Source organism: Oryctolagus cuniculus, chromosome 4 (assembly GCF_051225735.1).
Source record: "Oryctolagus cuniculus isolate XC-2025 breed Fujian yellow rabbit chromosome 4, ASM5122573v1, whole genome shotgun sequence".
In the NCBI taxonomy this organism is placed as follows: domain Eukaryota; kingdom Metazoa; phylum Chordata; class Mammalia; order Lagomorpha; family Leporidae; genus Oryctolagus; species Oryctolagus cuniculus.
This window is the reverse complement of record NC_142870.1, coordinates 75,845,258-75,869,740: the sequence shown is the minus strand read 5'-3', so window position 1 is coordinate 75,869,740 and position 24,483 is coordinate 75,845,258. Positions and strand designations below refer to the sequence as shown.

At 42.4% G+C, this 24,483-nt stretch overlaps 2 protein-coding genes and 1 long non-coding RNA gene across 22 annotated transcripts in view; 1 reads left to right on the top strand and 2 right to left on the bottom strand.

Annotated features, from left to right (window-relative positions):
• Positions 1 to 10,439, bottom strand: part of POGLUT1 (protein O-glucosyltransferase 1) — a 28,735-nt gene extending 18,296 nt beyond the window's left edge. For 4 of the 6 annotated variants that reach the window (XR_016233107.1, XR_016233106.1, XR_016233105.1 and 1 more), the window contains exons 1-4: positions 10,333 to 10,439; positions 9,699 to 9,789; positions 8,621 to 8,764; positions 1,756 to 1,891 (exon numbers count right to left, since the gene is read on the bottom strand). Coding sequence is in view for 3 of the 6 variants with exons in the window: in XM_002716824.6 (XP_002716870.4) it covers positions 1,756 to 1,891; positions 8,621 to 8,764; positions 9,699 to 9,789; positions 10,333 to 10,402 (441 nt within the window). In the remaining 3 variants the exon portion in view is untranslated. Of the gene's footprint in view, positions 1 to 1,755; positions 1,892 to 7,057; positions 7,278 to 8,620; positions 8,765 to 9,698; positions 9,790 to 9,965 lie in introns of all 6 variants that reach the window. The other 2 variants (XM_089331729.1, XM_089331728.1) reach the window with 2 other exon arrangements.
• Positions 10,440 to 11,982: 1,543 nt separating this feature from the next.
• Positions 11,983 to 15,624, bottom strand: LOC138849288 (uncharacterized). The gene is made up of 2 exons (XR_011387903.2): positions 15,289 to 15,624; positions 11,983 to 12,238 (listed from the first exon to the last, which is right to left on the bottom strand). It is a non-coding gene; the product is annotated as an uncharacterized LOC138849288 (long non-coding RNA).
• Positions 12,222 to 24,483, top strand: part of TMEM39A (transmembrane protein 39A) — a 35,027-nt gene continuing 22,765 nt past the window's right edge. For 5 of the 15 annotated variants that reach the window (XM_070072175.2, XM_002716671.6, XM_089331720.1 and 2 more), the window contains exons 1-3: positions 12,222 to 15,933; positions 17,156 to 17,298; positions 22,441 to 22,663. In XM_070072175.2, the coding sequence (XP_069928276.2) occupies positions 17,186 to 17,298; positions 22,441 to 22,663 (336 nt within the window). In that variant the 5' untranslated portion in view covers positions 12,222 to 15,933; positions 17,156 to 17,185. Of the gene's footprint in view, positions 15,934 to 17,113; positions 17,299 to 22,440; positions 22,664 to 24,483 lie in introns of all 15 variants that reach the window. The other 10 variants (XM_008266885.5, XM_008266884.5, XM_089331719.1 and 7 more) reach the window with 4 other exon arrangements.

Below are 24,483 nucleotides of genomic sequence, written 5' to 3'. Positions count from 1 at the left end.
TTTTCATGAAGGAAGTAATAACAGTATCAGTAATGCTGTGTATCTAACAGGTTTATTTTGAATATTAAATTAGTTAATACATGTGAAAAGCTTAGAACAGTGTCTGGGACATAGCAAGAATTCATTTCATGTTAGCCTATGTCACCTAATGCTGTGGCACTGTCAGGCTCATACTGGTTGGTCAATAAATTCTTGGTTATTCATTGACCAGGGTTAGAAGTGCCGAAGGGCAAAATGGGGAAACCGCTATTATCACACATCGTTTGAGGAAAGTTTGAACCCAATTATTTCCCTTTTATGGCTACTTCTATTAAACATATGGCCACTGACATGCCTCCGGCTTTACTATTTCTTCCACTGAAATTACATGTGCAATATACTCTTTGTCTTCTCTCAAATACTTGAAGAACATGTACGATTCATCAGCACCTCTAACACAACAGCTGTTCAACATAAGCTGTACAGTTAACTGACAGACTAAATCCCTTGCTTGGTTACAAGCAGTTGCTGATTTAACAAAAACCTGAGGGAAGTAAAGATGAAAGGAAAACTAGTGTACTGGTGGTCATATTTTATTACTCACAGAAATGACAGGTAAATAACAAACACAAAGTCCTTACTGTTGATGTGGGTGCTTATCTGCTCTCCTGGGAGAGCTTCAGGACAAACAACCAGACCAAGCACCTCTGAGAAATGAGGGCAATGCAACACCAATGTGGCCTCAGCCCACTTGCAACACAGGAAATAACTAAGTCTAGAGAGAAAGCAAACTGCCAACGAGAAAAAGTGGAGGCTAAAAAGTCCCTCTGCCTTGGAAAAACCAGTTCACGCATGCTGTTCCTTTTCTCAAAGTCCACGGGGTTTTCTTAAATCCACTCTGCTCCACAGAGTCTTCCATCCACAGTGTTCTGGCCTCCTCACCCTGCTCCCAAATGCTGTCCTATCTGGTCTCTAGGGAACCGAGGCCTGTTTCTGTCAATACACTCTCTGTGCAAAGCTGATTGCTGACAAGATCTGTACTGTCCCATATTCTCCCAACCACAAGTGTGTGCTTCACAGTGACAACCAGAGATCACCCCCTGACACGTCTCTCTTGGCCATCCCAGGGCTTTCTCCTAGATGCAGTGCTTGAACCCAAACCATGTGGAGCTTGCTGGCACCTTCCTGGTCACTTTTAGTCACACTGGCCCCTGGGACACAGTGACAGACCTGGAAGATGATACCCGGCGCTATGACTGACACATACACTGCAGGAGCTCAACAAGCAGTTTTGAATGAAGGTGTTTCCTAACTCCAAGACCAGGAGCTCTGTAAGATCCTGGAGCCCCACCTCCAGGGTCTTGTAGGTTCCTCAGGCCTCTCACTTCCCAGCTTCCGCCCCTGTCCCTACAGACACATCACTTATGGGTCTTCCCCTCTGTATCTTCATTCTTACTGCTCAAACATTATGAAGGTAAGCAGGACACAGGACCCATTCTGAACCTTACCTGTCTGCCCATCAGATTTTCATGGGACAATGACCTCCTGCTCACAGCAGAGGTGGGGAGCTGTGGCCGGCAAAATCATTTTGTCTGGTCCCACCAAGGCAACCACAGTTGGCACTCAAAATTCAATGTATCTATAGCAGACTAACTTTTAAGTTGATGATTTTGTATGGACTGCAAATGATGTTATAAATATCCAAATGGCCCTTGTCAGAAAAAAGGCTCCCCACCCCTGCCCTCCATTCTTCTATGTGGTTCTTCTTCTACTCACCTTACTGAAGGAGAAGACTGGAATAGCAGGCTCCATCCATTTAGGAACCTGAGGATAATCTCGTACATTGATCACCATCTCCATGTCAGGGAGGCGCCCAATAACTTCCAAAATAAAGTGTTCAACACCACTACACCTGCCAATCAGAAAGACCACAAATTTACCAGCACAGTGCCGGCAGGCTCCAGGACAAGGCGGGGTCCCATTCACACTTTAAAGTAAAACAAGGCAGTATTTACATTATCGGCCTAATGGAAAACCTCCTGAAAGTAATGCTTCTAAAAGGACTGTTTCACTTTTTTATTTTGTGCGAGTTATTATTCCTAGCTAAACTGCTCCAGCCTACAACATTTAACAAAGTCTTCTAAATAAATCCTCATAGCTTTGGCAGGAATACTATTGCTACTCCTACCATCTATCTTTTATTCAATTCCCATTTTTTTCTTTATTTCCCTAATGTGGAATAGTTTAATTAGTAGGCAAGATACTAATTTTGATAGGAATTGGAAAAGCTAATTTGCTAATGGTACTCCTTTGGCTTTGCCTCTCACAAAGGCATTTTGTTTCTATTATAATTCTCAATTTTTTTTCATTTTAAATTTATTTGAGAGGCAAGGAGACAGACAGAGAAAGAGAATTCTCATCTGTTGGTTTATTTCCCAAATATTCATAATGGCTGAGACAGGGTCAGGCTGAAGCTAGGAGCCAGGAACTCAATGAAGATCTCCCACATGGGTGGTAATAACCTAATTACTTGAGCCATCACTGCTGCTTCCCAGGGTTTGCATTAGCAGGAGGCTGGAGTCACAAGCCAAAGCCAAGAAGCGGACCCAGTTATTCCAATATGGGATATGGGTATCTTAAATGCTTGCCCTAACTAAATTTCAGATTTGAAGAGGAAAGACAAAAACCTTTCATTACCTTCGACCTGAACACAGAACACTATTAAAATCAGTTCCACAAACCACAGAAAGTACTGTGCACACGATTACGAAGATTATGAACACAACTTTCTGAACAGACTCCCTAGGAATCCTGAGATTTCTTGAAAGAAACATAAGATGCAAGAGTTTACCTTGTTTCTGCCTCACTCCTCAAGTCCTGACCAGCACTGACAGTAGAGGCAGCATTCCACGGCTTAATCAAAAACTTCGGGCAGCACAGAAATGATGGATTTTAAATATTGTTTTAGATGGGGAGATAACTGCAAAAAGTATCAATGGTTCAGAAATGTAGGAAAAGATGCTCAACTGTATTATTAATAATGAAACGTCAAGGAAGCTTGATGCCAATTTTACCACTTGGATGGGCAAAGACTGAAGAGTCCGATTATACACAGGATTGATTAGGGTGTGAGGTATACTTAGGGCATCTGATACAAGGAGGGCAGAAGTATAAATACTGCACAATTTAAAGGACAATTTGCTCCTATTTTAGAAGGAATTAATTGACCTAGTTATTCCACTTCTGGGAATTTAGCCTTCATATTTAGATACGTAAAGTGCTCAAAGGTATATGTAGAAGGCTATTCACTGCAGCATGGTTTGTACAGGCCAAAAATCAGAGACATGGTGAGGTGGTGAGGAATAATTTACAAGTCCATGGATGGATCTGAATAAAGAAATCTATCCAGTGGGTTATGATGCAGCCATGAAAGAGTGAGCTGCTCTCCTAGTACTCGTAGGAAACAAGATCAAATTCTACTGTTATATAGAAAAGAAAAGTAGCAGTAGAGTGTATTTGAATTTCTTGATGAGCCTAGATTCCTATAATGCATAGAGTATTTCAAGGATATAGAAGAAATTTGCAATACTTGTTGTCTTCTGAGAAGAGATCTCAGGGACTATGATTAGGAATCTAAGGCAGAAGAGAAGCTTCTTTTCCATTGACCATCTTTTTGCATTATCCAAATATTTTACTATGTCCATGCAATAGTATTTTGACACCTTGAAAAGTGCTAAAAATTTAACAATGTTGCTGCATATAATTTATACATTAAAGCCAAAAGATGTATTTTCTGGGGCAGGTGCTGTAGTGTAATGGGTTCAGCTGATGCCTGCAACACCAGCATCACACAGGGATACTGGTTCAGGTGCCGGCTGCTCCACTTCCAATCCAGCTCCCTGCTAATGTGCCTGGGAAAGCAGCAGAAAATGGCCCAAGTGCTTGGGCTCCTGCCACCCATGTGGCAGACACAGAAAAAGCTCCTGACTCCTGGCTTCCATTTGGCCCAGCCCTGACCATGGCAACCATTTGGGGAGTGAACCAGAGGATGGAAGCTCTCTTTCTTTCTCTGTCTCTCACTCTCCCCATCCCTTGTAACTGCCTTTCAAATAAATACATCTTTGAAAACATTTTTATTTTCTTTCACATTCAGCCTTTAAAACAGCACTCTCACATGCTGTGAGTCCATTTATATAAACTCTAGAAAATAATCTCTAATTAAAGAAAGTACATCATTGGATGCCTGAGAGAACAGAGTTGGGGAGAAGTCACAACAGGCAGGGGCAGCAGAGAGGGACTGTAAGAGGCACAAGGAAATATCTGGTTGTTATGGGTATGTCCAATATCTGTGTACACGCACAAAGTTATCAGAGTCCACTTTATTGTTTTTGCATTGACAAACCGTAGTTGTACCATTTATTGGGTACATTGTGATGTTTTGTTACATGTTTACATCACAGAATGATTAAATCAAGCTAAGTAACATATCCTTCACCTCACATGCTTACCATTATTTTTGTTGTAAGAACTTTTAAATTATATACTTTAAATACATGCAGTTTATGCCAACATACCTTACTAAAGCTATTATTAAAAATATATCACTTAGGTCACCACACCTCAACAAAGCTGTTATTAAAAAAGAATCACTACTCTTCATCTTTGAAATGACTCATCTCTAGTATTAATCAGTCCTCTGGTTACTCAGCAAAATCTTTCAGCTTACTCTTTTTAAAAATGTGAAATAAACCAGACACAGAAAGAAAAATACCACATGTTCTCCCTCACACATGAGAGCTAAATTAAAAAAAAAAGAAAAAACAAGACAGACCTGGGTATATCAGCTTTGCTACAAATACATGTTTTGCCAAACTTTATTTTATATCTTTGTGAAACAATTTGATAGGAATGATATACTAGTATATGTGTGTATATATATATATATTTATATATTTTTTTTTTTACAGGCAGAGTGGACAGTGAGAGAGACAGAGAGACAGAGAGAAAGGTCTTCCTTTGCCAGTTGGTTCACCCTCCAACGGCCGCCGTGGCCGGCGCGCTGTGGCTGGCGCACCGCGCTGATCCGATGGCAGGAGCCAGGTACTTATCCTGGTCTCCCATGGGGTGCAGGGCCCAAGCACTCGGGCCATCCTCCACTGCACTCCCTGGCCACAGCAGAGAGCTGGCCTGGAAGAGGGGCAACTGGGACAGAATCCGGCGCCCTGACCGGGACTAGAACCCGGTGTGCCTGTGCCGCAAGGTGGAGGATTAGCCTAGTGAGCCACGGCGCCAGCTTACTAGTATAATTTTTTAAAAAATTATTTATTTTTGTTTATTTGAAAGGTACAGAATAGGAAAGATAGACAAAGAGCTTTTCTGGCTGCTGGTTCACTTCCCAAACACCCACAACAGCTGGGGCTGGGCCATTCTGAACACAGAAGCCAGGAACTCAATCATGTGGGTGGCAGGGATGTAACTACTTTAGTCATCACTTGCTACTTCCCAGGGCCCACATTAGCAGGAAGCTGGAATCAGAAGCAGAGTTGGAACTTGAATCCAGGTACTCCAATATGGGATGCTAGCATCACAAGAGGAATCTTAACCATTGTGCCAAATGTTTATACCTCAGCTTATTCTTGGAATGCTGAGTCGACAATTTATTTTGTTCAAAACTGAGTTTTTAAATGTCATACAGGTTTCCGAAATTGGATGAATTTAAAATATCTAGGCCTCAGAAGTTCGCGTTTGTAGTTAGAACTCTGAGATATTTTACAACTGTGTTCATTTCATAAGGACAGTGGTTTGGAATATTTCTATTTGTGTTTTGTCTATCTTTGCTTTCCCTAGTTGAGTATGTAGCTGGGACAGGGACTTTCAGCGTCATTGGAAATGCAGACTATTTTATTGCCAAGGAAAATTCCATGCTTCCTTAAGAACATTTCTAAGAGCTCTTGATTCTGACTAAAATGTTCTGAGAATAAAAGTAAGAAATTTATGCTGCCTTTCAGAAATTTGAAAGTATATAATTTTGGGGCTGGTGCTATGGCATAGTACATTAAGCCTCTGCCTATGGTGTTGGCATCCCGTTTGGGTGCCAGTTCAATTCCCAGCTGCTTCTCTTCCGATCCAGCTCCCTGCTCATGGCCTGGGAAAGCAGTGGACGATGGCCCACGTCTTTGGGTCCCTGTACCTATACATGGGAGACCCAGAAGAAGCTCCTGGCTCCTGGCTTCAGATCCACCCAGCTCTGGCCTTTGCGGCCATTTGGGGAATAAACCAGCGGATGGAAGACCTTGCTCTCTGTCTCTCCCTCTCTCTGTAACTCTGCCTGTTAAATAAATTAATTAAAATAAATAAATAAAAATAAAAAAGAAAGTATATAATTTCACCTGGAATTGTTCAGCACACTATTAAACACTAGATAAGCTTTCACAGTCCAACAATGTCTAGATTCATATCTTCTTATTTGTAGAAATTAAAAATTCTCCTATGCTCATATTTTATATTTAAAGTCCCTATTATTATCCCAAATAATAAAGCAAATACTTGTTTAAAATTCCTCAATGATTTTCTCCAACACAACTTATTTCCCCTTGAGAGATGATAACCAAAATATAACTGGTTTTCTTAGGGTTGTTTAATATTAAGTGATTTTCATGTTATTTTCACATATTTTGATGGTAATTATGAATTATTTTGAAGTAAAATGGTCATTAAAGACAAATAGGGCCAGTGTTGCAGCACAGTGGGTCAAGCTACAACTTGCAACACTGGCATCCCACATCAGAGTGCTGGTTCAAGTCCTGGCTGCTCCATTTCTGATCTAGCTTCCTTCTACCCATATGGGAGACCCAGATGAAGTCCTGGCCATTGCAGGTATTTGGAGAATGAACCAGTAGATGGAAGACCTTTCTCTCTCTGTCTCTCTCTCTCTCTCTATCATTCTGCCTTTCAAATAAATAAATCTTGTGAATAAATAAATAAAGACAAATAATAGGGGTACATGACTTATTAGCTTAGTGATTAAGATACCAGTTAGGATACTCATGTCCCACATTAGAATACCTGGCTTTAATACCTGGCTCTGGCTCCAAATTCCAGCTTCCTGCTCATGAAGACCCTGGGAGGTAGCAGTGATGGCTCAAGTCATTGACTGGATTCCTACCAGTCACTCTACTTCCAGGATATCTCGCTTGAGTTCTTGGCTCCTGGCTTTGGCCCCAGTCCAGCCCCAGCCTTTGCAGGCATTTGGGGGTTGGGGCAGGTTTGAGAGCTTTCTTTTATTTCTCTCTCTTTTCCTTTCAAACAAAAACAATATTAAAAATTATAGAAATAACAACACGGGGTAAGAATTGTGATACAGTGGGTTAAGCTGCCACTCGGGATGTCCGCATCCCATATCTGAGTACTGGTCGAAGACTGGCTAACCCATGCTTCTGATTCAGCTTCCAAATAATGTGCCTGGGAGGCCGCAGATAAAGGCTCAAGTACTTGGATTCTGGTTATTCACGTGGGAGACCCAGATGGAGTTCCGTCTGGGGAATAAACCAGTGGATAGAAGATCTCTCTCTCTCTCTCTGTCACTCTGCCTTTCACATAAATAAATATTAAAAAAAAAAAAAAGACAACATAGATCTTTATGGCAAATGGATGCTCTCCACTCACCCCCATACTTCACATTTATTTCACTTTTAATGACAGAATGTGGAATGTTTAGCAGCAGGATCTTAGATAAGGGGATACCAGGCCTTCTGGATTTTATGCCTTCTAATTTTACAAAGATTTGAGATTTCAGAAAAAAGACTCTAAAAAGAGAGCTGATCATTTGTGTATGTAATGCTGCCTAAATCCAATCTCCAGTTCAGTCTATGATTCTTCTGCTCCCCCTGGCATCCCATCCACTGGTGGGGGACCTCAATTCTCATACCTGAAGTTCTTGCTAGTGTAATCTACAGTTCCAATGATGCCTTGTAAGGGTTCTGGCCCAGTGGATCCAGCTGCTTCTCAGGATATCCAAGATCACAGTGCCTGGTTCAAGTCCCAGCTACCTGGCTTCCAATTCAACCTCCTGCTGAGGTGCTTCCTGGAAGGCAGCAGGTTATAGCACAGGTACCTAGATCCCTGCCACCCAAGTGAGAGCCCTGTACTGAGTTCCAAGCCCAGGATTTGGGCTGGCCCAGCCGTGGTTTTTGGGGTCATTTGAGGATTGAACTAATAGATGTAAAAATATTTTTTCTCACTCTCTTTTTCTCTGTTGCTTTGCCTTTCAAATAAAAAATAAATAAGCATTAAAAAAAATGCCTAGCCTGTGACAGACACTCAAACAATACTCACATTTCTCATCCTCCTTCCGCTCAGCTCAGTCTGACTCGGTCTCACCTGCCTGTGCCTGCAGCTACCATATCCAGAGAAAGACAGGAAGGGGCAGAGCCACAGCCTATACAGCCAGTGATGTGCCCCAGCCTCACAGAGAAGGAAGTGACAGGCTTTGATAGAGCACCTGGAAGAGAAACCCCTAGGCTACTCTTCTGTAGCGCCCTGAGACATGAGGAAGGCTTCCCTTTTCGGTTCTCTGAAGTCCTCTGTCTGAGCCTGTGTGAGCACGCAATAAGGTCCGATCTATCCACCTCGTAACTCTTACCTGGAGGGGAACATGCAGTCATTTTCCCGGTATAACCTGTTCTTAATGATCTGATAGTGGGTCCCGAGCTTCCGCTGGACTACCTCTGCCATCATTTTCCTGGAAATACCTCCTCGGAAAGGAGTCAGGTCCTCTTCTATGATGCTGGGAAAGAATGGGAATCACCAAGGAGGGCTCAGTATTGGTGAACATGGTAAGCTGAGAGAACGAGTACAGGCTAGGGATGAGCACCCTGGGTTTCTAAAACTTCAAAGACAGGAAGTCCACAAAAAATCGGAGTTGATGTCTTGCCTTCCTCCCTCGCTCTGATGCCTGTTCCTGTTCTGATTCCTATGCGTCCTTGCTACTCAGCCAGTTTCCACGGTCCTGCTGCCATCCCCTTCTCGGCACCCGACACAGGGAATGGCGGATGCCTTACAGTCCAACACTGTCTGATCACCTTGTTCTTGTCTACCTGGTACACCCTCCCACCCCCGCCCCAGGCTCCAGCAGCCTGACGACATCAATCAGAGATGATACTACTTTGTAGCCCTTTTAAAGTCTAGTACATAGTAAGATTTCAGTTAAGTATCATAGTATCAGATGGAGTTAGGACATTGTTAGGAGCTACTAAAAGCCTGTTACTTCGCTGATGAGGAGTCTGTGGGAGAACCCAAGTCTGCTTTCAAAGTTATCTCTACCAGATCACCACCCATACCTAATTTGCATCCTTTAAAGATAACCAATAAGAAAACTATGATTAGATTCATTGATCAATATGTTCATTCAATATTAAGAATACTCACTGAGGACCAGCACCAGGGATATCATCACAAAGAAGACACAGACCCTGACCTCAAGAACCTTTGGTTTAAGTTTAAGTGCATGAGCTAAATCCCACTGGAGTTTCATGCTGGGCCTCCCCTATCCTGGGGGCACTTGTTTTTCCTAGAAGTAGGGAAACCACCTCAGGCACCTTTCTGCTCTTACAACAGGAGTGCTTGGCCCCTCCGACCACTGCAGCCAAGGGCTCCTGCGGGTCTTAGGCTACCTCCTGGCGATGAGAATTAAACTCTCAGAGACACATCAGAGAACTCACCCATGGTAGCAGCTGCAGTTTTCGCTTGAACATGGTTCATAATTCTCCAAAGACCTGTTAATTTGATCAATAAATACTTTCCATTTCGAACCTTCAAAAAGAGAAGTAAAATGAGAGTTATCAAAACATCCTTGGGCATTGTTACTGGCCGGTTGCAGGCAGCACCAACAGAAAGCTAAAACTTTCAAAAATTCCCTTTGCATCCCTTTGGTGGAAACGAAAGGCTAAGAAGGCTTCTCCGCGTAATTCCCTAACACGGGGTCTCACCTTCTACTACTGAGCCCCATCAAGGCTTTCAGGAAAAAGCCATAGACGTTACCCCTCGGCTCACGTCGTCCTCCAGCATCACACGCACGATAAATGCACAGGCACGTTCCGCCCCCTCCCGCCGTGTATTTCACGGAGGCGCAGGTAGCCACGGGCGGTCAACAGAGGGATCCCTCTCCTCCCTCTTTTTCCAAATTCAGGAGGCTGGGCTACTCTGCAGGGCAGGAGCTGAGACCCACACACCCACAGAGCTCTGTACTGCAGAGGCCACAGCATCTTCCAGGGCACCGGCGGCGCCCCGCAGCGCCTCGGGACCGCGGCTAGACCCCGAGCCCCAGCGGCAGCCTCGGCCCTGCCGGGAGCCCACCTGACTCCTTTTGGCGGCCCTGCACCGGGGACAGGAGTAGCAACAGCAGCCACAGGCGAAGGCGCTCCATCGCCAGCGGCCCGACTGCGGATTCCCCGCGGCGCCGCGGGCGGAAGCGCCCCGCACAAGGATGGCCGTGGGCACGGGGCGCACGCGGGCGCCGGCCGCCCCGCACAAAGATGGCCGTCGCGCTCTCCGGCGGTCTGAGGCGGGCTTGCCCCGGGGAGTGCGGCGCCGGGAAGCTGGGCGGAATGGAGTCGTCTGGGGGCCGGCTCACGAGCCTCCCTGCCGGCATTCCCCGGGAAAACACGGCCCACAGTGGTATTTCCTTCCATTCCGTGGTATACTGAAAACATCTTTTTCTTCACCTTAAGAAAGCTGAAGGTTGAGAGGAGATAGGCACAACCAAGGCTTGTCATGGAGCCTAGACGCTTCTTTCTGCATCAAGCTATTTCTTATCGAATAGCACACATTTGTTGAGCAAGTCAATGTGTACAGTACTGTTGGACGTGCAAGGGGTTAGAAATGATATATAGCACGGGCCCCTTTCTAATACGAATTTATGACAGTGGGGGTGACTTAGTTATGGGACATACACACAAAAATCGGTGGTGTGAAATAAAACTTACAGGAGTCCATTGTTTAGGACTGAGTTCTTGCACTAGGCCCCAACAGACCACACCAGTGTGGAGTCACTGGTCCTAGGTGCCCTGTAACCAAACTTTAAGAGGAGACTGACAGCGACCTATCAGAAAGGCTCAGTCTGAGACAGCACGATAAAAAGTCCCCTATTTTAACCCTCGAAAGTGACTTCGGTACGACTAATCCACTTTTTGTTCCTTATTTCTGCTCTCTCTATCCCTTTTCTGCCTGTGTAGCCAACTCCTCTGCTCAGTTCATGAGAATGCCTTTCTGTTTCACAGATAGGATGTTGTCCAACTCATGAACTGCTAATAAACTTGTCAACGTTTTGGCTTCTGTCAGTGGTGATGTAATATTGGACAGTATGGGTACATATAATATAGTTATATAAAAGTAAAGAAGTATCTATGTATATACACAGTCACCTAAGAGTGTAGAAGTGTAGGTATAAATTCATATAGTGATCATACAAGTATTTACCCATCGTTTAAATGTGGAAAGTAGCAGCCTAGGTTTTGTGTAAATACACGGGAGTACAGGTTCAAAGCTGTGTCTCCAAGGAGTTTAGATTTAGTATGGAAAACAAATATGCTTCTCTAGAGATAACTTACAATTTAAGGTAAGTGCTACTGGTTTCAGTGGAGAAAAAATCTATATGAAATCAAATATGGAGAAAGGGATAGGTGTTGTGTATTCCAGGCTGAAGAAAAGGGAATGTTACTTAAGGAATATTGTACAAGACACTAAAAATCTTGGGAGCCACAGGTGCAGAAGCTGGGGGTTGGACTCTAGATTGACAGTAATGGAAGGTTTAGGATGTGTGTTGAGGAATGGTGGAAGATAAAATCATGTTGATTAGGGAGGAATTGGCCTCATCTCAGTCAGAAGGACTATATTCCATGAGGATAGAAGCACTGTTTTGGTCAGTGAGGCTCACTTTAGGTGATTAGGAGGAGGGGAAAAAAGGACTACCAACATATATGATTTCTTTGGGAATCCAAATGAAACTTTTTTAAAAAGATTTATTTGTTTATTTGAAAGAGTTACACAAAGAGGGAAGGAGAGGCAGATCCAAAGCCAGGGGTCAGGCGCTTCTTCTGGGTCTCCCACACAGGTACAGGGGCCCAAGGACTTGGGCCATCTTCTACTGTTTTCCCAGGCCATAGCAGAGAGCTGGATCGGAAGTGGAGCAGCCGGGACTTGAACTGGCGCCCATATGGGATGCCAGCACTACAGGCAGCAGCTTTATCTGTAGGCAACAACGCTGGCCCAAACAAAACTTTTTTAAAGAATATTTATTTATTTATATGAATGAGAGAGAGAGAGAGAGAGCGAGCTTCCAGCCTCTGGTTCACTCCCCAGATGGTCCCAAGGGCCATCGCTGGGCCAGGCCAAAGCCAGGAGCCAGGAGCCAGGAGCCAAGAGTTTCCTCTGGGTCCCCCATATGGATGGGGCAGGGGCCCAAACACTTGGACCATCTTCCACTGCTTTTCTCAGCACATTAGCAGGGAGTTGGATCCAAAGTGGAGCAGCAGGGACAGGAACCGGCATCCCTGGTGTTACAGGCAGCAGCTTTACCTGCTCTACCACAACGCGCCAGCCCCCCACATGAAACTTGAGTCAAACTTTCCTCCGCTTCTAGGACATGTGCTGTAGGTCAGGATGAATGGCTTATCAAAACACATAACTAAGAGAGTATACTCGTAGTTGAACATCTCAATAATCTTTACTTTTTTATTTTTAAATTTTTATGTATTTGAAAGGTGGAGAATTTTTAAAACTTTAATGAAAAGTTCTACTTCTATAATCATAACTTTCTGTGATCAGAAGAAACTAGAAATCTTGTGTTATAATATTTTCAACATGAAAATAGTGTCTTTTGCAATTTTACAATATTTATGTAGAAGAAAAGCAGACCCCATACACGGAAAGAATAAGCTGCATCTGAATCCAAATGGAAATTGTTTCAATTCCTTATTTGGTGAGGCAGTGTTTGCTGTATCTGAATAAGCACCAGAATCCTCCTGGAGTTATGAAGGCCATGGACTTCTGGGTCCTAAATTAGCCACTAATTTTAAAAGAAAGCTGGAGTAAAATGGGCTCTTCTCTTTAAAAGAGTAAGCAATGCAAATCTCCTGGGATTGTTGGTAAAGTGGTTTTATTAAATTAAAATTACCTTGAATAAAGTACAATTTCTACTTTTATAAATAACATCAAGGCGTGAAATTACTGAATCTCCCAGTGCCATTCCCTACCCTAGTCTTCCACACCTCCAGAAAATGGCACCATGGTCCCTGCAATTACTCACTCTTCTGTTTCCTTCCTCTCCGATCAGTGAGTAAAATCTTAAATTTGTCCTCTTATCTTCATCTCCACTACTGCCATCTCATTGGTCTCCCTGAATGTTCCCACTTCAATGGGTTCAAATGTTGGCTCTGTCAATTACTGGCTGAGTCACTTTGGCCAAGTACTTAACCTGGTGTCAGTTTTGCTGTGTAAAAACAGGGATGATAATAACCATATTTCCATGGACGTATTATGAGGATTAAATGACTTAATATTTGGAAAGCATTTAGAACAGAACCTGGCAGAGTACAGGTCCTCATTAAATAAAAATACTATCTTCTCCCCCAAACACATCAATACAAAGCAGTAAGATGATAAAACTTAAATTGTGTCATTTCCTTTAAGTCCTCATTTTCCCACTGCAGGTAAAAATGTATACATCAAGGTTTAACAGGCCATCATGGGGCAGGCAATGCGGTGCAGCCCATTAGGTCAGTCACATGGGACACCTGCTTCCCCTATCAAAATTTCTGGGATGGAGGCCATTTTTGCTTCCCACCCAGCTTCCTGCTAATGTACCTAGGAGGCAGCAGATGATGGCTCAAGTACTTGGGCTCCTGCCACCATGTGAGAGACCTGGATGGAAGTCCAGGCTCCTGCCTTCAGCCTGGCCCAGCCCCAGCTATTGCGGGCATTTGGGGCATGAAAGAGTGATTAGAAGCTCTCGATCTCTCTCCTTCTGCCTTTTGAATACATAAATAAATAAAACTTAAAAGACCCTCCACATTCAAGCTCCTGCCTAAGTCTTTCAGTTTATTGCATGCCACATTTCCTGTGCTCACCATGATCATTATATAGGTTTCCGTTAAGTTTCTCACACATGGCAAAGTCCAAACTATGTTTTAATTTCTGGGTAAATTTTTTTTCTCTCTGGGCTGCTTTTCTCTCTCATCTTTGCATCACTGGTTCCTTCTTGACCTTGAGGTTTCTGCTGAAATGCCATTGCTTCAGAGATATCACCCCAAAATAGTACCCTCCTCTTCTATCCCAGTCACTGGCCTCTCTGCAAAATACCTGTAGGTTGTATTGATTTACATATCAAATGTTTCCCTCACTGCAGTGCAAGCTCTACAGGCAGGATAAATTTGTCTTATTCATTCAGAGTGCCCCAGAAAAAGCAACAAAGATGTTTCAATGTAGCAAACCGCTAGCTGAGTAAATATGAAAATGAATGTGCAAAATTCCTTACCCCAAGATGAACACATTTGAAAATATGTAATTATGTAGGTTGAACTTTATATATTTATGCATGAAATCTCCAGTAATACATTAGAATGCTAGGAATATTTGGGAATATTCCTAACTAGTGGTTTTGGTTATCAGTCATTAAACTGTGGCACTTCATAGCAGGGTTATTTTCAACAAGTTACTTCCTTAACCTCGGCTACTTTTATGAAATACAAACCATACACTGTGAGATTTACATGTAATCTAGTCCAGTATCTGCACAATAATAAAATACTCAATAAATGTTAACATATAATTAATACAAAAATCTTTCTTTTAAGGGGCTTAAACTCTCTGGAGTGAAAGATCTCAGACAAATGCTCTTTTTGACACTTCTCTCTTAATATGAAACTAAATTCACCATGAGGTTACCCACACTTCCTTGTCTTTTATTTGCCACAAGGCGCAAAGCCGTGCTGCGAACAACTAGCTATTCACTCCTGGAATCCTGCCTTGAACCCCAAGCTCTCTTGTGAAGCTTTTCTTGGTATTGCCACCACCATCCTACAGAGTTCATGCCACTGCCTTGCAGGCTATCTCTGGACCTTGGCTAAACACATTTTTAATGCTGCATTGATCGTAATGAATTGCGATTACTGTGTTTTCCTCGTGCCTTGTCTCTTCCTCTGGATTCTGAACTTGTGTGGTTTCCACTTTCGAGCTCCAGCATTTGGCAAGTCTTTTATGTACTTAACATACAGGGAGCACAGGGCTGGATGCTGAAGGCTTGGGCTTCCTTACCTAGTAATGACCTTAGGTGATGTCTCCCATGTGTAAAATGTGGGCGATGACTTGGACATATTTGTCACACGGAGTCCACCAGACAAGACGACTGCTGGCATGGGGCTTGCACCCCGGAGGCGTAGGCTGACTGAGGAGGCCCGGGGAGGAAGCACGTTAGCCAGAGCTGGCTGGGAAGGCTGGGAAGGCCGGGAAGGCCGAGAAGGCAGGCTGGATCGCGAGCCGCAGGACCAGGCGTGTCCCATTGCGCAGGTGCGCTAGAGAGGGGTTGGCGGGCCAGTTCCAGCCGCTGGCTCCTTTCGGAAGGCCGGCTGGAGGCGGAGGCGGCCGTCGCCGAGCTGACGTCATCGCCGTGCGCTGCCACGTCTCCCCAGCTCCGCGGTAATGGAGGCTGAGGATGGGTGCTGACGGGGCTGGCCTCTAGTTGTAGCTTTTGCTTTGGCTCTGGTATTGACTCGGGGTCTCAGTCTGGCATCCTGAATCCTGGACACCTTTCTTGACTTTCCAGGAAGGGACAGCCTGCAGACAAGCAGCTCGTTTGGGGCACTCAACGCGGGGTGTGAGTTTTATTACTTGGGGTCCAGCCTGTAAAGCCGCCGCCTCCTCCCAGGGATCCCGCCCCACTGGCCGGGACCTCCTCCATGCGTGAGTATTACCGAGCTGCCGCGCTGTCCGACTGTCGCGGGCCTACTTGGGCCTTCCGCGGACGCGGCGGGGACCGCTTTGTCGTCCTCTCTTAGGGGCCAGTTTGTGGTCCCTCGCCATCCGCCTCCCCCTACCCCATCCTCTCGCCTCTTCCGTTCCCTCACTTTTCTTTGCCTGTGCTCGTTAGTTGAGCAAGCACCGGCAGCCCCGAACCCACTGGCTTGACTGCTTTGTCTCACCTGGCATTTGTTAGTCTGCAGCTGAAAGCTGTTAGGAATAGGGAATATCGGATCAGTCTACAGGAACGTTTTCAAAACCAAAGTTTGGCTAGCCCGTCATTCCTAAGTTTTCACTTGTATTGTTTAGGAAACACTTGGTATCCATATTGTCGGAGCCATACTTTTTTGCCATAGATTCATGAACACACAGCTTCTTTTCAGTGAGGGACTTTATCTCTACTTGCCTCTTAATCTTGCAGTTTTAGTAATTTCTTAATAATATGACGTCATTCTTTGGACTGAGCCACTTGAGTTCCTTTTGGTATTTTCAGCCTCCCACATAGAGATGCCCCTTGAACAGTTTTAAAGAGCTGCAAGGCCTACCGTTGCCCTCTCATCCATCCTCGTTAGTTCTGAGAGGGACTTTTATAGAAGACAGTGGTTTCTTGGTTTGTTTGTTTTCTGGTGAAGAAACAAGCTCAAACTCAGTTTAAATGACTCAGTCAAGGTCAGATAATATTTGACACATCTGATCTTAGAACCCAGATCCCTTGGTAACAAAACCTGACATTTTGGAGAGTGCTGATTGTCCTGTATTTCAAGTGCCGTAAGTGTGAAATACTTAATTGGAAATGTACGAATATAAGCTGTGTTTCTCAGAAACTTCATCTGATTGTACTATCTTTCCTGAGATACAAATCAGCTGATAAAAAGTGCAAATTGTGTTTTGCCTAATGCTGAACAGAGGACTTCTGTCGGAACTTAGGCTTCTGACCCATTAGAACTTGAACAGTCCATTCCTTAGAATGAAGTAGGTAACAGACACGGGAAGCATTTGTTTGAAAATCTGGTTTTACAAGTCCCGCTCTTTAAGTTTTTCTGGTTGTTTTGTTACATTGCTTGTTTTAAAAAATAGTCAACTGATATTTAAATGTGTTATTTTTGTTTTTGTTTTGGTTCAGAGTTGAAAGATTGACAACCATTAACTTGGGTTGCAACCACAGGTGACACTGGAAGCACACTGGTTCCCGGACATGCCCGGTGGAAGGAGGGGCCCCAGTCGGCAGCAGCTAAGACGTTCAGCTTTGCCATCTTTACAGACGTTGGTTGGTGGAGGCTGTGGCAATGGAACAGGCTTGAGAAACAGGTAAAGAACGAATAAAGCTATGCACGATCTGTAATGTCCTATGATCAGTAAAACTCACCTAAAAGTCATGCTACTCAGGTATTTGCTCATCAGAATTTTTGACCGTGAGAAGGAAATCCAGCCCCTGAAGACTGAAAACTCAGAATTTCAGAATACTTTAGAGGTAGAAAGATGTAATGTGAGGCTCACAAAGTGAAAGCAGTTTTTCTACTTATGGCTGATAATCCAAGTTCTAGTCATCACCTTTTTAGCAGTTTAAAAGGGAAAAGTAAATGAAAGTACCAGGCAAATGTGATAGTTTATTGACTTACTGACATTCTGTGTTTTTTGGAGGCAAATTAAAACTGATAGCCAACACGAGTTTCCAAAATTATGTCAGATTCCATCAAGTGTTTTAAATACTGTTTTTTACCAAAATTTATTTGATATATAGCTGTAGCCTAAACATCTTAAGGTTTTTGTCTTATATGAGAATAAAGATCTTGGTCTTTTTAATAGAAATTTCTCTCTGTTCCAAAGTTTTGAAAGTTAGAGTGAGATATTTCTAATCTTATCTAGGGTAACTTAAGTCATCAGGAACTTGATCATGTACCAGTGCAAAGAGATACTTTTTCCGGATCAGATGTTTGATCAAGACAATATTTGCCAGCTCATTTCTGCTTCTTTCCTGAATAGAGCTCTTCTTGTGCCTTCATTTTAATTTTCAAAACTAGCAGTCATTACCATTCGTTTCAGGCTCACCTGATGGTATTTGTGCATGTCTTTCTTTTTACCCTACTTCCCACTCTCTGATTTTCCAAGCCAAGTTCCATCTTATTTTCAAAGTTAGTTCTGATTTTGTTATTTCAGTGGGGACTCTCCCTGAAATTCCAGTTTGAAGGGATTTTTCTGATCTCTAACTCTCATTGTACTAATTTTCAATCAGGGTTTTTTGTTTGTGTATGTAAATAGGATAACTATAGTTTACAGTATTTTTTATTTTGCTATTCTTTGGGTTTTCTCATTTTAAAAATGGTGATAATCTTTGCTTCATGGCAGGATTTGAAATCAGTGAAGTAGTACATTTTAGTAACTTTTAAAAAACTTTGCTAAATTTTCCAAAATTCCTACAAATAATGTGTTATTTTACATATAGAAAAATAAGATTGCTGGCATTGTGGCACAGTGGGTTAAATTGCTGTTATTCCAGCATCTGATACTGGAGTACCAGTATCCTGGCTGCTCTGCTTCCGATTCAGCTGCCTGTTACATGCTTGGGAAGTCAGCAGATGAAGGCCAAAGTCTTTGGATCCCTGCTGCTCACATGGGAGACCTTGATGGAATTCCTAGCTCCTGGGTTCGGTCTGACCAGCCCTGATCGTTGTGGCCATTTTTAATCCTTACATGTGCTTTGTAAACTGAATATGTTCAGATGGCCATTGTTTTGTTTGTGTTTTCTAATTTCTCCCTTTGAATCATCTGTACTTTATTTTCTTACTTAAATTCTGCCTACTGGCTCTTTCCTGAACCCAAGCTTTATATGCAAGGGCACAACCCTTGTTTGGCATCAACCACATTGTTTATGCACTTTAGGCACAGTGAATTAGTCTTATGTTTTAGGGAAGGTTTTCTGTTAGTGGAGGGCATTGTGTACCAGTCAAGTTCCCAGATGTGGGGCTTGTAAGCATGCCTTTATAAGGATAACTGTGCTGCACACCTGCTTTGCTTTTGGGAATCTAGAATTTTGGTATTGCTAGGAAGAGGCACTTTGATAGAAATCTTGGGCATTGAGTCTAATGAGCTTTCTTGCTGGACAGCAGTTCACAGGTAATGGTACAACTCATTGCTGAAGAAATTTAATGTGTCCTGAATTGATTCTTGAATCTATTTTTATATCCTGTTAGAGAAATATTTATTTTTCCTAAAAACACCTCTGTGACTAATTTTTTGAGATATATTGACCAAGTCTATTTATTTTAATTATATATATATTTGGTTTTAAGAACTTCAATCATATCTTCTCTTAAGCTTTCAACTTTATAGATTAAACAAAAATCAACTCTCATAGATTATATAGGAATGCTTTGCTTTTTTCCTTGCTGATGCTCTGGATCAATTTATTTGACTTTTTTTGTTTTTTTTTTTGCTTAAAGTTTAATAGCCAACCCTGTGAGGAGTATTACAAATGTAGGTTTTGGTTTTTGTTTTTTAAGATTTATTTCTTTTGAAAGGTAGAGTTACAGAGAGAGAGAGAGAGAGATCTTCCATCTGCTGGTTCATTCCCCAGGTGGCCACAGTGGTTGGAGCTGGGCTGATCCAAAGCCAGGAGCCAGAAGCTTCTGGGTCTCCCATGTGGGTACAGAGGCCCATGCACTTGGGCCATCCTCTGCTACTTTCCCAGGTACATTAGCATGGATCTTGATTGGAAGTGGAGCAGCCAGGACTTGAACCAGCACCCATATAAGATGCTGGCACTGCAGGTGGCGGCTTTACCCGCTATGCCACAGTGCCAGCCCCAAGTGTAGGTCTTTTGTACTTTGTTTTGAATGTTTTTTTCGAAGTCTAGCATTTTATTGACCTTGTTAATAGCAAAAGTGTATTGGTCTGTTGTACTTGGGACAACTTCTGTAGGAACCTTTTTAACCTTTAAACTACAACAAATAGTTTAGTATGCTTTCCCCCTGGTGTGTTATTTGACTGCCAGAGTTTGTTCTAAAAGAGAAGCTCCTGGTCTTGTAATTTATCATTAGAATTTTTAATTTAAATATATTATGATCAATTGGAGTAAGGGAATAGATTTGCTGCTGGTATTTTTTTTTTTTTTTTTTTTTTTGACAGGCAGAGTTAGACAGAGAGAGAGACAGAGAGAGAGAAAGGTCTTCCTTCTTTTGGTTCACCCGCCAAATGGCTGCCACGGCCGGCGCGCTGCGCCGATCCAAAGCCAGGAGCCAGGTGCTTCCTCCTGGTCTCCCATGTGGGTGCAGGGCCCAAGCACTTGGGCCATCTTCCATTGTCTTCCCGGGCCACAGCAGAGAGCTGGACTGGAAGAGGAGCAACCGGGACAGAACCGGCGCCCCAGCCAGGACTAGTACCGGGATGCCAGCGCCGCAGGCGGAGGATTAGTCAAGTGAGCCGTGGTGCCGGCCTGCTGCTGGTATTAATCCTCTCCATTCAGCTTACCAACTCGTACAACTCCAAATGCCATCGTTCCATGGTATATTCTATGGAATGATGCTTCCTAGACTTGTATAGCACTATGGCCCACCTCCCAAAACAGAATAGAAGGCTGAAGTGTTTTAAGGGTCAGTTTATGATTGAGGAGGTACAGTTCTGAGACCTATTGGTAGATCACTTTCTACTGCTTAGTAAGCTTGCTGTATTGGATGGAATATGTTCTGGGAATGAGAGGAAAAAAATTTTGATAGTTTTCTCCAACTCTTCCCTTTTCCACATCCTCTTTTTCCCTTCTAGCTCTTCTGAGTTTCTGCAACAATATTCTTAAATGTTCAGAATGCAGAGTTCATGTTCCCATGAGTCACTTAAAGTTCTGTAAATGCCACATACCAGTGCTAGAATTCTATATTTGGAAATTTTAGAATAGAATGGTAACACTAATACTGTTCCTTCTCTAGTCGTCTTTGAAAGTATCCAAACCAAGCCTTTTTTCCTAGTTTTGTAAACAATAATAGACTCTTAGAGCTCTGTAACTATTCCCAAGAATATAAACAATAGGAAGTTTTATTCCCTACCTGTATCTTACCATTTTAGATATCCTAGCTATTTCTGACCTTTAAGAAGTACATGGAAGAAATAGCATTAAGAAGATAGAGATTAAAAATCTATGTTAGTTTGTATTTAAGAGATATCTCTGTGACACTGTTGATTTGCTGCCTTTTTAACCTAAAGTGTGTATTTGCAGTGAACTAAAAAAAAGTACATTCTCTGACCTTGAAGTTACAGGCTGATAGGACATAGTTGTATTAAAAAATTTATGTAGTAATATGAAAAGTACAATAATAAAAGCATAGTTTAGGTATAATGGTGGCACGGGGAAAGATGCATCAATTTTGATTGAGTTAAACAGAATAAGCTTCACTAAGCATCTTTAAAGACTTGACGACTGAGTAAAAATGTCTTAAAAGATTTTGTCAGTAAATGTTATGTGAGAAGTTAAGGAAGGTGATGGTGGGGGTCATTATATTTGCTGTAGATAGAGATAACATAGGTGGCATACAGGGTCCATGTGGAAGAGTGATGAGAGGTGAGGCTAGTCTGCAGAGGGCCTCATAAGGCCTAAAAATTTTTAGATATTATCCCATAGGCAGTGGAAAGCCATTAAAAGATTTTAGGTAAGAGAGTAACACTATCAGAGTTTGCTATAGAACAATCTCTGAGGGAGCTTGTAGGGTTTGGTGAAAGTTAGTCAAATTTAGAAGGATTACTGTAATAATTTAGGGGAAAGAAATGAATTAAAGCAATGGATTTAGAAGGGAAGGTACAGTTTGGAAAAAGCTTTGCAAAGTGAGAGCTACCAAATTTAGAGAGGGATTGGATATGGAGAAGCAGAAGAAAAGTTCTGGTGTGACTCAGGTGTTTGATTGGAACAGCTAACTGGATGTTACCAGGAACTAGGGTCAGAACTAGAAGGTAGCCATGTCAACAACTGTGTCCTGACTACCAGCCTGTAACTTCAAGGACAGAGAATGTCCTTTTTTAGTTCACTGCAAATACATACTTTAGGTTAAAAAGGCAGCAAATCAACAGAGTCACAGAGATATCTCTTAAATACAAACTAACATAGATTTTTAATCTCTATCTTCTTAATGCTGTTTCTTCTCTTCCATGTACTTCTTAAAGGTCAGAAATAGCTAGTTGGAGGAACACAGGGATTTCTGTAAGCGGTTGGATAACATAGGTCTAAAACTTAGCAGTGAGCTCTGTGGAAGGAAATTTTAGTCTTCAGGACATGGGAGATAATAGAAGCCATGGCTACTTTGTAGATCACTAAGAGAGTATGTAGAGGAAAAAGAGAAGAGAAGCCCAGGTTGGAGTCTTGAGGAAGGCCAACAGTTAAGGGGTAGGTGAAGGAAGCAGCAGGCGCTTTTTATGCCCTGTGAAACTGAAGGATATCATCATTTGATTAACCATAGTTTTTTCTTTCAGGAATGGTAGTGCAGTTGGCCTTCCGGTCCCACCTATCACAGCATCAATCACACCAGGTCCTGTTCGTCATTGCCAAATTCCCGACTTGCCTGTCGATGGGAGTCTGCTCTTTGAATTTCTTTTTTTTATCTACCTGTTGGTTGCTCTGTTCATTCAGTACATCAACATTTATAAAACGGTGTGGTGGTATCCTTACAACCATCCTGCTTCTTGTACTTCACTGGTAAGTCCTAAAAGGCCTTTACATTCTTTCTAGCTAGCCAAGAAACTAGCTGGAAAGTCTTGCTGAAGAAATTATCTTCCTCAAAAATCTTTCTTTTAATGAAATGTTTTTCTATTAAGCCATAGATTACTTCCAGAAACAAAATTACATAACATTATTAAAATATAAATACCACCAGAAGAAGTAAAAATATAGGTGAAAATACAAAAAATAAATTATTATAATATCACAGGAAGGTTTTTGATCCTTAGCTTTCTCCATACCATGTTCAACTTTTAAGTGTAAGATGTCAGTATAATTAAATTCCATTAAACTCTTTTTCATGGCTAAATTAGGATAATGGTAACGTCTACAACAAAAAAGCCTAAAATTGCATGTTGCTTCAAACACGTAACAGTTTGAGGCAGTTGCTTGGGTGGTAGTTTCCTCATATGGTCAATGAAAGGACCCAGCTTTGTGGACACTGCCTTATTCCAAGTTGACTGTGGTCCATCGTTGTCAGCCAGAAAGGGAAATGAGCGTAGGGAAATACAAAGGGGAATTTGTAATGGGCAAGGCTCATATCATTTCCGCACATGTCCACTCCTAACTGTAAGGGAGGGTAGAAAATGTAGTCCTTTATCTGGGGACATTGTTTACCTGAGTAAAATTGGGTTCTATTACAAAGATTAAATTGAGTCAGAAATTAACTGTCTCTGCTGGAGTACATACAAATATATTGTAGATTTTTGCTACTCTTTCCAGTTATTTAGGAGTACCATAATAATGTTGATGCAGAGAAGGTTCTCCATAGATAGGTATATAAAATAATGATGGGCTGGTCATGTGGCTTGACAGGCATGTGGTTGGCAGTGGTATACTTCTATGAGTGATAGAGATATGCTGTAGGGAAAGGAAAACTGATCCTGTGTCATTGTGTGTGGGCTTGTTTCTTGTTTTCGTTTTTGTTGTGAGCCATATTTTTTAGTTGTTTTTTCTTGGCTTTGAAGTACTCTTCCATGACTTTTTGGCCTGAGATTCTTTACCATGGTCTTTAACTAGTACACAACTACAACCAACAACTCTACAGGATTTTCCCTTTTGTTCACTTTTACAGAGGCCTACCTATTCCCCTAGTTTCTTGACATCAACCTTTGTTAGGTTGATGGTGTTTGGCACAAAAGAACCCCACCAGCTTGAAATAGTGTAGGCTTATCACAATTGTATGCAGGCACACAAGCTGGGCCTAAGACTTTGTCAGCTTCACAAATTCCACGTGCTAGATCACTGTGGATGAAGATGGTTCAGCACCTCTTGTAGAGCAGTATTGTCCTATACCTCCCAGTATTAGTGCCTGCCTTGGTCACGGTGGTAGATTATAGGGGAAACAGAATCTTGAATGTACCTGGACCTCTGCCTCCATGTGACTTGGTAGCAGCAAGGAAGGATTGCCCTGTGTAGTTGTGTAGTTTATATATGTGTCTGGGACTTGCAGAAGATTAGAAAACCTCCCTAGCCTGGTGAACATAGAAAGAAAATAAGATTTTGCCAAATTCCTCAAGATAGTATGGGAAGGGACTAAAAAAAAATTGTTTAAATATTTGTATCACTTGATTGTTCCTGGAATTATTTTCCATCCTACGTGCATACTTACTGTCATGTGATAAGAATTTCAGTGTAAGAATCATGATGTAGGTTGTCAGTTCTTTCCTGAGATGCCTACCTGATCTGTCAGGTATATCCTCTTCATTAAACTTGGCTAGCATGCCTACTGCTAAAACAAACAAACAAACAAACAAACAAAAAAGATTTGGTGCCAAATTGTGTGCTTTTTATCTCCC